This window comes from Hippoglossus hippoglossus, chromosome 11 (assembly GCF_009819705.1).
Source record: "Hippoglossus hippoglossus isolate fHipHip1 chromosome 11, fHipHip1.pri, whole genome shotgun sequence".
Taxonomy (NCBI): Eukaryota; Metazoa; Chordata; class Actinopteri; order Pleuronectiformes; family Pleuronectidae; genus Hippoglossus; species Hippoglossus hippoglossus.
In genome coordinates this window covers 21,460,697-21,474,453 of record NC_047161.1, presented here as the reverse complement: position 1 = coordinate 21,474,453, position 13,757 = coordinate 21,460,697, and the positions used below count along the sequence as shown (strand labels likewise).

The window sequence follows — 13,757 nt, the reverse complement described above, 5'->3', positions numbered from 1 at the left end:
GGGCTTTGACTGGGCCATTTTAAGACATTAACATGCTTTGATCTAAACCATTCCATTGTAGCTCTGGCTGTATGTTTAGGGTCATTGTCCTGCTGGAAGATGAACCTCCGCCCCAGTCTCAAGTCTTTTGCAGACTGCATCAGATTTTCTTCAAGGATTGCCCTGTATTTGGCTCCATCCATCGTTCCCTCAATTCTGACCAGTTTCCCTGTACCTGCTGAAGAGAAGCATCCCCACAGCATGATGCTACCACCACCATGTTTCACTGTTGGGATGGTGTGCTCAGGGTGATGGGCAGTGTTGGGTTTCCGCCACACACAGCGTTTTGCATTGAGGCCAAAAAGTTAAATTTTGGTCTGATCTGACCAGAGCACCTTCTTCCACATGTTTACTGTGTCTCCCACATGGCTTGTGGCAAACTCCAAACGGGATTTCTTATGGTTCACTTTCAACAACGGTTTTCTTCTTGCCACTCTTCCATAAAGGCCAGATTTGTGGCGTACACGACTAATAGTTGTCCTGTGGACAGATTCTCCCACCTCAGCTGTGGATCTTTGCAGCTCCTCCAGAGTTACCATGGGCCTCTTGGTTGCTCCTCTGATTCATTTTTTTATAACCTAACCCTGCTTCATACTTCTCCACAACTTTATCCCTGACCTGTTTGGTGACTTTTCAGATTTCTATTTGTAAATAATTTTGAAATCCATGTAATATTTCCCCCCACTTCCAAATGATGGACTATTTTGTGTTGGTCCCTTACATAAAATCACAATGAAATAAATTTGAATCTGTGGTTATACCATGACAAAATGTAGGAAAGTCCAAGGGGGGTGAATACTTATGCAAGGCACTGTATATGGAAACTGAAGTCGTACTTGGTGATGCAGGTGCAGTGTTATAGAGAATATTATTTAAATGAATCACTCGGTTCTGTAACTGTTTTTTATGCTATCTTGCAGTAATTTGCTTTAAGCTGTTTTATGTCTTTTAAAATTGAAGGTTCTTATGGAACAGTTATGTCGCACGATCACAAATAACACTGTTGCTTTTAATGTGGAATGATGAAGTGGATCGATGATTTGGCTTCAATTCACCTCCTCACGTCAGCATCGCCACTTTCTTGTCTCCAAGGTGTTGGTGCGCATGGGTCAGAGTTTGCGCACAAGTGCACATATTCTCCCGTCAAGTTTTTTTTTATAGATCCCACTGTTTGCCTGAGAAGCGGCGTAAGCACATAATGGGTCCTGACAGATGCATACACAACGGTTATAAATGAGGCCCCTGGTCCTTTCGATGATCTGTCTCGAAGATGGGCTGTGTATTCAAGTCTTTGTCATTATAAATCTACACGAGGTGATGTTATTTATTCCCAAACTTAAAAGACTTGTGGCTGGATTCAGGTGGAGAGTCCTTTTTATTATTTGTCAGTATAAAACGTCTGCCTTTAAGATTTCCGAGTTGCCGTGAACGCAATGCTGATTGCCATAAAGCAGTTTCAACTGACGTAAGCAACCCTATAAATACATTTTCGACACACGCAGACTTCCTTTCTCGAGTCTGCCTTGGTCGTGTGGAGACATGGATCTACACGCGAAAGATAGTCGTAAGTAACTTTCTTGTTAATCGGACTCTCAACAAACTTAGAGCAGAAAATAGAGCTAAGTGAACACATGGCCGCCGTTCTGAGGTACATTTGGTTTTATTGGACCACGTCGTCACACTCTCTGCACCACGTTGTCCTCATTTAGCATGCTCGCTAACTAGCTAGCTCGATGCTTCTCCCCCATCCATAGATCGGCCTTACCTCAAGTTTGCAACGTCTTTTTCACTCAGTCTATTATCCCCCAACAGGGAAGGCATCATAAAGCTCCGTTTAAACAGTGAACAGTTTGAGGTTGGCACGTTCCTCATCCTTGTTTCTCCGCTTCAGCAACTTTACTTTCATGTAGTGTCCATTTGTAATAGGTGTATACTTTAATAAGTATCCAAGTGTAATCGAAACATACTAAATGTTTTCTGCATGGATCAGCCCTACACCCTTCTATTTTCTGTCGATTGCCCAGGTCGTAGCGTTAAACCTAAAATAACCCACACGACTATCCTCGCGGCAACATGTCCCAGCTCCCCTGGGCAATCTTTTGACCACCCCAGGCTTCTGTAAGATCCGCAGCAGTTATGATTGTTAATGTGCACAACATGCTCGGATGTCTCCAGTAAGTCAGAAAATGATTTGTAACCCTCATCAGTCTGGTGCATCAGCGTCCTACACCACCGCCACAGTGCAGACCAGCAGTCAGTGGGTTAGTCCTATGCGGTGGGCTGATCCCAAGACAGCGTTGGCTATAGAAAATCAGATTTTGCTTTCACCTCTGCACTGTTGGTTGTTGAACGGTGACAATGAGATCTGGTACATTCACCCCCTGCAATTCAGTTTAGAAATGCCTTGAAGATACACTGTATTCCTGATTAGGTTACAATGTGCATGACGGGCATATAATGATTTCCGGTTTTAACAGTTGTAATCCAACCTTTTCTTCTTTCCGTTGCAGGTTATGACCTTATTGCTCAATTTGATGGGGGACTAGTTATTCACCAACACCGCTGATCTTTTGAGACATGAGGTTAGTGTTTGTTTTCTTGATAACTTGTTGGTGTGTAGTCTTCTGAGGAAATAATTACTGAGTGAACAACCTTTAGAGTCAAGACTGGGATGCATGGTAGCACAGGTGGTTTACTAGTCCAAACATACTGTCTAACCTTTTACAGCATCCAGAACTCTCAAAGTACCTGGGACTTGACTTCAGTATCACCTTATGTTCAGAGCTCCCTGTTAAGGTTCAGGAAGTGGCCACAGAGACCCTGTTCAGACCTGGTAGCAAGATTTGCATCCTCATATGACACCCTGCGATAATCTCAGGAGATTAACCGGCGTTCAGTGGTGATCTGAAAGCAGCTTGAGTGTCTTGTAGACAATAAGTTAGACTTTAAAACCAATCCTTTAGCGAAATGGAAGCAAGTGTAAAGACCTTAGCATTGGACTAATGTGCTTTTCTTTCCTTATTAGAATGTGTCTGGTGACCACATCATTCGATCACCTGAGACGCATGTTAATATTAGGTCTGGAAAGAGCCAAAGGGTGTGGAGAAGATTTGAAACTATGTAGAACCCAGACAGTGAATACACATTTCATTTAGTGAAAAATGTTTCTAGTATTAATTGCACAGTATGTGCTCTGGTCCTCTCAGGTGGGCTGATGAGGGCATACAGTGCATAAAGCAATTAATTCTCTTGCAACCCACTGCTGTTGAATCTACAGCAGTGTTACTAAAGGGATCTGACATCTGTTAAATTATTATTATTTAAAGCAGTGAATGTAAACTTGTGTCAATGTCATGCAGGTACTACAGAAGACCTTGGGCCAACTTGGTAAGTTACAGTGACAACTGTTAAAGTGTTATGATGATTGGCTAAATATGTTCAACTGCTCTGAAGTGTGATTGACAAATGCCTCTCTGAACACATGGAACTGCTTGAATCAACACTGAATACATTTGTCTTGGAAATGCATTCTCACATCATCCTACCTATGCATACTCCTGCAGGCTTCCTCACCGCCCTGGCCTTCAGCAGTAATATAGCAACACAATGTAAGTACATGGGGCAATAATGTTTGATCTGGTTACATTAACTTAACCCTAACAACTGAGAATCTGCCAAGAAATAAGCACCTCATACTTGGTTGTAACCATGGTATGTACATTATGAGAAAATTACTAGAGAATGTGCCAAGAGCTCAGACCTCTACCAAACAGGACTACTGAGTTTATTGAATTCTAATTGGTTGAAAATATTATAAAAGATTCCTGTTGTGTTTATTATTACATGAGTTTTCTTGGTTATTTTCAGGTATGTTAGAGGTTTGTAGGATTGTGTATAAGTACACAGGGACAGCACTGTGTGGTATCTGCAGCCAGTTGTTTGATCAGCTGGTTTGTTCAAAAGTCAGTGCTAGAAAAACTCAATATCTGGCATCGTTGGTCTCCATTCTGCCTGTGTTTGGAGTCCCGGTATATTCATTGAAACACTCACCTCAGAATCATACTGATTGTACAAAGCTGTAAAGTTTACATGTTTTGTGTACTTATTTAAAACATGAGTGTTAAGTGACAACTCAAAGGAGGAAATTTCATCCATCTTTCTAGGAACTATTTGTGAAACTGCATGCTAGGTAAAAATTCCATTATGCTATTAAAATACACAAATACCCCTTCAGTTAGTGCTGATTCCAGTATCGAAACTTGCCTGTCTCTACCAGTGTTTTTCTTTTAATGCCTTCACACCGGCCACAGACGTAGCCAGAGATGTGCTTTTCTAGTTGTAGGTCTGTCCTACACTTGTGGTTGCAATATCTCAGGAAGCTCTGAGCTAGCTTTACACACTCTGGAGGATGATTTGTTGGATGAACTGATTCTCAAACACGGCTGTTCTCCAGGTTTGAGATGCTACCAAGAATGGCCTCCTGATCCCAGACTGGGCAGAAAATGAGCAGGGCTTCAACAGGTGAGTGAAGTTAGCTGGAAGTGATTGGATCATCGTCTCCACCAATGAATGCTGAGGTCTATCCCGACAGACTTTCAACTGTAGGGCCATGTCGTTGGAAATGCCTCAGACAGCAAATCTGTAGTTTTGCTTTACCCACAAGTTTAATACCATGAGCCTGGTGGGATATTACTGCAGAACACGATGAGCAGTGATGTGACAGTATTCTGACTAGTTGCAGATAGGCAGTGCTTTTGGTAGCATTTATTTGTCACATCACCATAACTCAAATTTTTCTCTTATTAAACTTCACAAAGAAAAAACATTCAATTCAAACAAAAGCATAAAAGACAATCATAAAGAAAAGAAGCCAGACTCTACAGAGATAAGCTACAGCGTTATGTTAAACCATAACTGATTTCTGACATTTTCCAGGGGGGCTGCAAGAGAACACAAATGGCAGTCAGTTGCTCTTCATATTTGCTGTATCTTTTTTTTGCCAGTTCCCCTGTTTAAAGTCTGGAAAATGTTGGCATTTCAGAAAGGTGATACAAAAAAGATACAAATGTATCTTAATGAATAAAGGTGCGGTACATGTATAAGATGCCATTAATGTTTATTAGATTTTAGGTAATGCTTTGTGTTCATCAAGTAATCTAATAAGATATTGAGAACTTGGTTGTCTTGTATTATGGTTTTTGGTAAGTGTTTTTTGTTTGCTGTGCAATTAAGAGTTGCTGTTTGTCTTAAGGTCACGGTGATGGCAGAAACATGGCTCAAGAACTTGTGACAGTGGTGAGTTTGTCTTCGAGAGATTATCGTATCTGTCTAGTGATTAGATGTTCACAGGGACAGCACTGTGTGGTATCTGCAGCCAGTTGTTTGATCAGCTGGTTTGTTCAAAAGTCAGTGCTAGAAAAACTCAATATCTGGCATCGTTGGTCTCCATTCTGCCTGTGTTTGGAGTCCCGGTATATTCATTGAAACAATCTTCAGATAAAGTTGTTTAAGTCTTAAGTCAATGTTTGCATATTCATGTATTTCCAGCAAATACCTGTGTTCGCAGTGAAGCACCCAACAATATTAAGAGTAAAAGTGGTTTGAGGTCTGAGCAAGCTTTACACACATAGGAGGATCTTTTGTGCAAGCTCTGTTTTTGAAGAATTGCTCAGTGATAAACAGAGCTGATGGTCAGACACTTAACATCCTGGTTGTTCTCCAGGTTTAAGCTGCAACAAAGAATGGCCTTCTGATCCCACACCTGAGCAGGGCTTCAACAACAGCCGGTGAGTGAAGTGAAAGTAGCTGGAAGTGGTTGTCTCTGCAAAAATGAATGCTGAGGCCTATCCCGACAGACCTTGAACTGTAGGGTCATGTCGTTGGAAATGCCTCAGAGAGTAAATCTGTAGTTTCGCTTTACCCACATGTTCAATACCATGAGCATGATGGGATATTACTACAGAACACGATTAACAGATGTGACCGTATTCTGCAAGTTTGATTTGTAGCAGATAGATGGTGCCCTTTGTCTTGAAATGGTTTCTTTACCCATTTTGGGGTTTTAAGATGCAGCAGGGATCAGTCCTCAGTCCATATAAGAACAGACCTTCAGGTACCGTTGGAGCAAAAGCTCTTACCCAACCAATTTGTAGGCTTCTATTTAGTCCCCAAATATTGTGTTGCTGCTCTTGTTTGACAAAAAGTACCTGGAGCTTGTAGTGCTATGAACCCTTATAAGGCACTAAAAGGTTCCTGGAGACCTTTGTTCACCTATATTTTCACTGCAGTGTGAAGATGAGGAAAGGCTACGCAAATTAACTTGCTATGTAAGCAACCAACTACAGCAAGCAGTTCTACTCCAGTCCACTTGGTGGCAGCAAAGCAGAAGACTAAACAATGACTCCATATATAGCAAATAACAAGCGTATTCAACAATACAAACACAAAAAGCTCTCCTTAGTGTAAGGAGGCTGATTTGTCATGCTAATGCAGAGAATGACCTGATGAAATTAAATGCTTGAGTACTTGACCAATCAGGTGTTCTCTGTACTTTTTGTTCTGACATTGTTAATCTAGGATTTTGAAACTAAGAATGTACAATGAGTTTGTGTAAAGGAATTGAAATATATTTTGTTATTTCTTTCAGAATTAATCTTCAAGGAATGACTTGAGGATCAGCAGCATTTCACTATAAGGTAGGTTGTGTGGGTGTGTGACAGAGTTGGTCATATACCAAGGCTTTCAGGACTACTCATTCCTGTCTTGCTGTGGAATTGACCAGAAAACAAACTCCACCCCAGTGGGCTTCTGCAGCAGCTTGCTGAGAACACCTGCTGGGAACATGAACTTTGCTCTACTAACTCTTTTATGGTTCTGTCTGCAATTTATTTGATATGTATCATTGTCAAATGAAAGTACTGCATTGGTATTAGTTGTCCAATGAGCTAAGCGTAACCTTTTGCTTAATTTTCAGAAATGGCAAGATTGTGCAGCTGTGAGGACACCTGTCAACCCTAAGCTGCTGTCACTCACCCTGGAATAAAAATAACTTGCTTCTGAGAATCGTGCAACATACACTGCCAAAAAAAAACACTTAATTGTCACAGTATAACACCAAGTCTGTTAAACTTCAGGGATATCAGTCCATTTAGGAAGCACAAGTAATTGTGACTCAATTTCACCTGCTTTGGTCCAAGTGAAAATGACAACAGGTGTAATGGAGAGGCAAAAGCAAGACAACTCCCAAAAAGGCAATATGTTTTCATGTGGCCCTCGTGTTCCCATAACTTAAATCCTATTGCGAACCAATGGGGCGTTATGTATCGTGCATCTAATGCTGCCAAGTACTGCCCCAGAGTGTCCAGGAGCTCATTGATGCCCTAATCCAGGTCTGGGAGGTGATCCCCCAGGACACAATCTGCCAACTCATCAGGAGCAGGCCCAGATGTCAGGACTGTATGCAGGCAGGCGGAGGCCATACACACTGAGTCCCATTATGAGTAGTAGCAGCTTGTGGTTTAAATGTTTTACTTTTGCTGTGGTTTTGAAACCGTCCCTCAATGTGTTGATGATTTTGGTTTCCACTGATTTCATCCTCAACAAATCATACAATGTACACCAGTAAAGATTTTCAACTTGAATAATTGGTTCTGATGTGTGATTTAAGTGTTCCCTTAGTTTTTATTGTAGCAGTTTATTTAGCCTGATTGTATGTGTACTCAATAAAGTATCATAACCCAAGTCACACTGTCTTTATATGAATGTGTTGAAGGGTGTAGTTATACACTTCCTGCAACAAGCTGTCTGCTCTTTTTACCTGTTATGATTCTGAACATAGTTTAGAGCCAATTTACGATGTACAGAGATGCTATGGTAAACTACAGCTTCACTTAATATGAACAAGAGCCATGCCAAAGATTTTCTTCAGGATGGAAGGATATTGGCATTTTACTTGAGAATTGTGCACCAGATTGTGTCTGGTAAATATTCAGATTTTTTTAAAGATCTGCTGAAGGTCTCACTGACTCCTTAATGGTGCAGACATATCCAGCTCATATCCAGTATGATTTCAGTGACTGGAGATGGGGCTGTTTTCATTGTCACAAAAATCTCTTAATCCTACTTTGTGATGTACAATTCAAATTTTTTGGAAATCTTCAGCTCTTTTATGTTTTACCCAGTAAGTCCTCAAATGTATGACCTAATGGTCCCTTAAAACACATTGCACATTACTGCACCCACCTGCATCTGTTGGATTTGTGAATCACTTCCCCAGCTGACTCACTGGCTGATGATCCTGCACCCAATTTATCCATTGGTTTTATGGAGCTGTTTACCGATTGCCTCCCAAGGACATTACTCCATCTCCCCAATCATCAAAATGCAGTTAGTAGTTACTACCTGTTCCCAGAGGTCAGTCTTGATGTATGTGATAGTACACTCAAACCTTATGTGTTGTTAAAATTACAGGTGCATATGTGGTAAATATTGAGCGAGGACTGCAGTTCACCTTTGGAGCGGTAAAACATCCGTTATCAGTAAACAAATAAGCTGCCAACATTTGAAAACCACCTTTCTGTTCAGGACAGGCATGGACCAATCATGAGACACTTATGTAATAATACCACACCTACACAGGAGCAAGACCCCAGCTATGTTATTTGATGTGTTTTGGGTATTTTCCTGCAGCCTCTTGTGGGTGAACCAGAACTCTTGGACGCAAAAACCCTCAGAAGATTTAATGGTGGAAAAATCTCTGTGGTGTGACAACATCTAGAAAGAACTGGGGGAAAGTTCACTGAAGGGAGCCAAGCAACAACAGTGGGCTGTGCAGGTCACAAGACACCGTGCAAACATTACAAATGAAACAGCTGTAAAACTATGAAGGGAATAACCTTTGTCACACATATTAGCTGATCTCTAATACATTCTGATTCATACATATTAATGTCCTTTCTATGTCTGTGTGCTGTCAGCCAGACAGAGCCAAGGACAGACTGATGGTCAATGGGTGAACAGACATTGTTACTATACAGTAATGTATTGTAAACTGCCCAGTCAATAACACTATCTTTGCACAAACATAGATGATAATGGACCCATTCACTTTGTGTTTCTTTCCTGGGGTAAAAGTTATGACCAGCCCATCCCAGCCACTCTGTAGCATGTACAGCTTACAACAAGTGTGATGGTCATATGGAGCATGATAGTTGGTACATAGATGTATGTTTTGTCAACTGCCATTTGTAACGTCAGGAGTGTGGAAGTCATCATGGCTGTGAAGGCCTCAGAATCAAGGGTTTCACTTGCGCATTTCTTCTTCTTTTAAATTGTGGCAACAGAGGAAACTCAAAGCTCGTAAGTGGACCTTGACTTAAGATTAGTTTGTCGACTGCAGTTTCCCAGGTCAAGGTCAAGACTCAACTCCTACCGTTTCATTTGACCATCACCTTCACTCTTTTTAATCAAATCCAGTGTGAACACTGTCTTATATGCTGAATAAAATGTAATCACAATTGCATCTTACTAACAAAGTATTGTGTTGTATACTATAAAATATAGTATACTGCATATGCACAAAACTCCTTAACAGTTAAGTTTGGCTAATAATGCACAGTGTGAGACAGCAAAGGAAAATAGTAAATAAATGTACAGTACCAAAGGCAGTGTCTTGGAGGTACTGTATATGTGCCAGGTTGCCACAATTAGTCCACTACAATATCTTACAATCATCAAAGCATAAAATAAACCAAATGAACAGTATTCAGACTCCGAGGTGTTGCAGCATGTTGTAGGGCCTATGGACCACAAGCTCCTCACTTTAAGTCCATACCCACCTCTATGTTGTCCAACATGTTGAAGATGAAAAATGCCCTAAATTAACATTTATTGTATTTATTGTATGTATGTGTGTGTGTGTGTGTGTGTGTGTGTGTGTGTGTGTGTGTGTGTGTGTGTGTGTGTGTGTGTGTCTCTAAGGTTAGTCAGACTGAAGCCACCCTAGTTTGTCTGTTTACTACAAATGTTCGGCTCTCGGTCTGTCTTCCACTTCCTGTGCATTTTCTCAGCACGTCCTACATTCTCGCAGCCACGCGGTGTCCACGCGTCGTTTTCGGGCGCTGATTGGCTAGAGCTGACGAAAACAAAGATTTCCCACCAATGGCAGCGGTGTGCATGCGCTGAGCCACGCTGTTCATTCTGGCTGCTCGTGTCCTGCAGAGGCTCCTCATATAAAAGCACCACCTAGCCTTTGTTTACATCAGAGTCCAGAGGAGATCACATCGGTGAGCGCGTCAGTGCTTCTCAGTTTTTGCATTTGTCTTCCACACCAGCCAGGAGCAGTCATGGTGGCCATGACGAGGAAGGTGAAAACCTTCCAAATCATTTTTATGGATCCCAGCAAGACCTTCTATTGCGGCGGAGACGAGTTGTGTGGCCGGATAGAAGTGGAAGTGAACGAGGTGACGCGTGTTTCCGCAGTGAAGGTTCTGGGTCTGGGCTGCGCCAAAGTGGAATACGCGAAAGGCAAGCAGCGTTGCCGACAGGAGGCCGAGTACCTCCGATATGAGCAGGTCCTGACCCTGAACGACCAGCCGACAGGTATGGACAGTCGCCTATCCCACCATTTCTGCCCTTACATTAAATAGGGCTGTCCTATAGCTATCAGTGGCATAGGAATGAACGTGTTGTAACGAATGGCCCTTCCCTGTTGTTTTTATGAAGTGTCCCTCGTTTTACTTATTGAGGTGTGAGAGGACAGGCTGTCAGAGGACAGGCTCTCAGTGGGTCAAAGCATCGATTTCACCATGTCAATGCAGAGCTGGATATTTATTGCCCACATTGATGAGAAGATTGGCCAGTGTCCAACCGTTACATAAGAGACACTAGCCAAAGCAGCATGATAGAATGATAAGCAATTCACCGAGAGTGTCAAATGAACAGACTTCACTTCCCTTTCCAGATTCCGATGGATCGGTCCTCTTGAGGCCTGGCAACAAATACGAATACACCTTCAGATTTGAGCTCCCGCAGCAAGGGTAAGGCAGAATTCCTCATTTCTGATAATATCACATTGTCTGTGGTTGCATGGCTTTTCATTTAATTGTATATGATAGAACACGTTTGATTCACATTTTCCATACTTTTGTTATCACAGGCAGTTGGTATCGTCATACAAGGGGAAGTTTGGGTATGTCCAATACTATGTTAAGGCCCAAATTGAGAGGCCACATCAGCCCACCCTGGAGTGCAAGAAACCCTTTGAGGTGGAGGAGCCCCTGGATGTCAATACTCCAGACCTGTTGGTGAGTTAATTATCACGGAGCAAAAGATTTTTCAAATTCACTTTTTCAGCACGACATATTGTGGAACAGACTGCTCAAATATTTTGAGCCCTGTAGTGTCTATTATTTCATAATGACATAATGCTACCTTAGTTTGACATGGGGTCTCACCCTCCTGTTCCTCCTCAGTCTCCCACAGGTGGAATGAAGGAGAAGAAAGTCACCTGCATGTTCATCCCTGATGGCCAGGTGTCACTGAATGCAAAAATTGATCGCCGTGGTTTCTGTGAAGGTGAAGATATCTGTATCAATGCAAAGTTTGAGAACACCTGCTCACGGATTGTGGTGCCCAAGGCTGCTATCATTGCTAAGCACATCTACCAGGCTAATGGGCGTACCAAGGTCTTCCGGCAGAAGCTGTCCTCAGTGCGTGGGAACCACATCATCTCCGGTATGTGTGATGCCTGGCAGGGAAAGACTATCAGGGTGCCGAAGATAAAACCATCTATGTTGGGCTGCAACATAATCCGTGTGGAGTATGCTCTGATGGTAAGCCTTGAGGTTCTGCTGCACACAACATTTTTGGCTGTTAATTAGCTGTGAATTTAACATCAGTGTTAATGCCTATATCATGATCCTACTTTCAGATTTATGTCCACATCCCTGGAAGTGAGAAGCTGATCCTGGAGCTGCCATTGGTAATTGGAACCGCTGGTCTGGGCAGCCGCAGTAATAGCGTGAGCAGCCAGGAGGGTTCGATCAGTAATGCCTCTCAAAGCTGGGTGTCCCTCAGGATGCCCTCTGGGCCTCCCAGCTACTCCGACATCACCAGCGACTGCCGCCTGGACCAGCCCCTCACGCCACTCCTGGATGACTTTGACGGAGACGAGAGCCCCATCTTCATGAACGTACCATCCTTTAACTTTCCACCGCCCCCAGTTTACACTGAGGTAGGTGTCCCAGCCAAGTGACCTTAACTCTTGATCAAGCTAATGAGAAATTACCTTTGCTGATCAGATAAGATGATGATCCAGATAATAAAAGTCAAATTTATTCTTTCAGGTTGACGAGGAGTACAGTGGCAGTGCCCGCATGCAACCAGTCTGCTGAAGTCAAGCAGGGATCATGAATCAGTGGTCCAGCTTTCAGGGACTGTTCATGTATGGCACTTGAAAAAGAGAGTAGGTTCAAACTCCAGAGATGATGTGTTGGATGGAGAAGAAAAGCCAGAACTGTGGAGGTGGACAAAAAGATGCTCACCTGTTCTGTCAGCTGTCTTCACCACGCTTCATCAGCTAAGCTGATCTTCTGACTTCGTCCTGGTGCTCCTCAGGTTGTAGATGTGGAGGTGTAACCACAGAGCCTGTGGATTGCTACACTTCTCAATAAGCTGTTCCTTCCTGAGACTCAAACTGTCTGTGTCTCACTGTCCATTCACAGCCACCTTGTGACTTTTTATAATGATTGGGGCCAAGCATTTGCTTCAGCCCCAGCCTGTTGTGACATCTTCGCTTTTTTGGGGTTAGTTTTTTCCTCATGATGATATGTCATTCCAATTAAACCCCGTATTTTGTGGGTTTCACTAGAGAAACCATTCTATTTGTCACGTAGGTCCAGTCAGTTTGTACTGATCTAACAAATTGTGTTGCCTTTGAGAATTTAAGCATGTAGGACAATCCTCCTGGATGAATCTCATGCTGCATCCATATATCTCCTGTAACAGTGTTGAAAAAATGTGGATATTCCTGTATTATATTGCACTTTTTGTTTGACGCATTTGTTTCATTACTGTCTGCAAGAGCTTCTGTTAGTGTGGTTTGAACAATGATTGACTTGTGGTGAGCAGATAAAACACTCTGAACTTGTTGAAACCTCACATATAACTTTCATTGGCTGTAAATTCTTTCCAGTGAAAGTGCCAAACATGATTGTTACGAATACATGCTCTGATATCATGGAAAGCACCTTATGTGAGGATTATCATTGTTTATAATCTACAGTTGTCCTAGACAACATTTCAGTGGGAGATCTCCACTGTGCTGGTTTCACAACTTCTGTTCTCTCAGACGCAAAGAAAATCACTGTCAAAGACTGATTTGTAACAAAGTATGTTTGCAATGCATCCTTGATACTTACAAGTATTTTTCTATGACACCCTATGGGTGAGTTTTTTATTAAAGAAATTTGAAAACTAATCAGTGTATCCACTCCTCCCTTTTTCGCTGTCAGGCTGTGCTTCAGTCCTCCCCATAGGACCAGGAAGGTGTATGAAAGACAGGAAGTCTTAAGCTATTTAGATTTGTCCAAAAATAAGTTGTATCTTTGAAAATTATGCTAGTGGAGTCTAAGGCTCCTCATTTTGATACACAATTTGGATTGACTTTCTGCAATATTAAACAGAAATGCCACAAATGGAAGAAGCAGTATTCCTTCCTA

General features: G+C 42.2%; 1 protein-coding gene, 1 long non-coding RNA gene and 5 other non-coding genes across 7 annotated transcripts; all 7 read left to right on the top strand.

The window, feature by feature from the left end:
- Positions 1 to 1,536: 1,536 nt before the first annotated feature.
- LOC117771151 lies at positions 1,537 to 7,783 on the top strand. The gene is made up of 9 exons (XR_004615513.1): positions 1,537 to 1,603; positions 2,550 to 2,621; positions 3,399 to 3,426; positions 3,603 to 3,647; positions 4,493 to 4,560; positions 5,291 to 5,334; positions 5,762 to 5,825; positions 6,686 to 6,734; positions 7,013 to 7,783. It is a non-coding gene; the product is annotated as an uncharacterized LOC117771151 (long non-coding RNA).
- Positions 3,450 to 3,522, top strand: LOC117771175. The gene has a single exon (XR_004615529.1). It is a non-coding gene; the product is annotated as a small nucleolar RNA Z40 (small nucleolar RNA).
- On the top strand, positions 3,950 to 4,075 carry LOC117771178. The gene has a single exon (XR_004615531.1). It is a non-coding gene; the product is annotated as a small nucleolar RNA SNORA8 (small nucleolar RNA).
- On the top strand, positions 4,611 to 4,744 carry LOC117771187. Its single transcript, XR_004615539.1, has one exon. It is a non-coding gene; the product is annotated as a small nucleolar RNA SNORA18 (small nucleolar RNA).
- On the top strand, positions 5,393 to 5,530 carry LOC117771179. The gene has a single exon (XR_004615532.1). It is a non-coding gene; the product is annotated as a small nucleolar RNA SNORA8 (small nucleolar RNA).
- Positions 5,875 to 6,008, top strand: LOC117771186. The gene has a single exon (XR_004615538.1). It is a non-coding gene; the product is annotated as a small nucleolar RNA SNORA18 (small nucleolar RNA).
- A 2,507-nt stretch (positions 7,784 to 10,290) lies between the features above and the next one.
- Positions 10,291 to 13,512, top strand: txnipa (thioredoxin interacting protein a). The gene is made up of 6 exons (XM_034601202.1): positions 10,291 to 10,638; positions 11,000 to 11,075; positions 11,195 to 11,342; positions 11,511 to 11,870; positions 11,969 to 12,271; positions 12,384 to 13,512. Exons 1-6 carry the CDS (start codon positions 10,383 to 10,385, stop codon positions 12,429 to 12,431), a joined length of 1,191 nt encoding a protein of 396 aa, XP_034457093.1. The 5' UTR covers positions 10,291 to 10,382; the 3' UTR covers positions 12,432 to 13,512.
- The last annotated feature ends 245 nt before the right edge of the window (positions 13,513 to 13,757 follow it).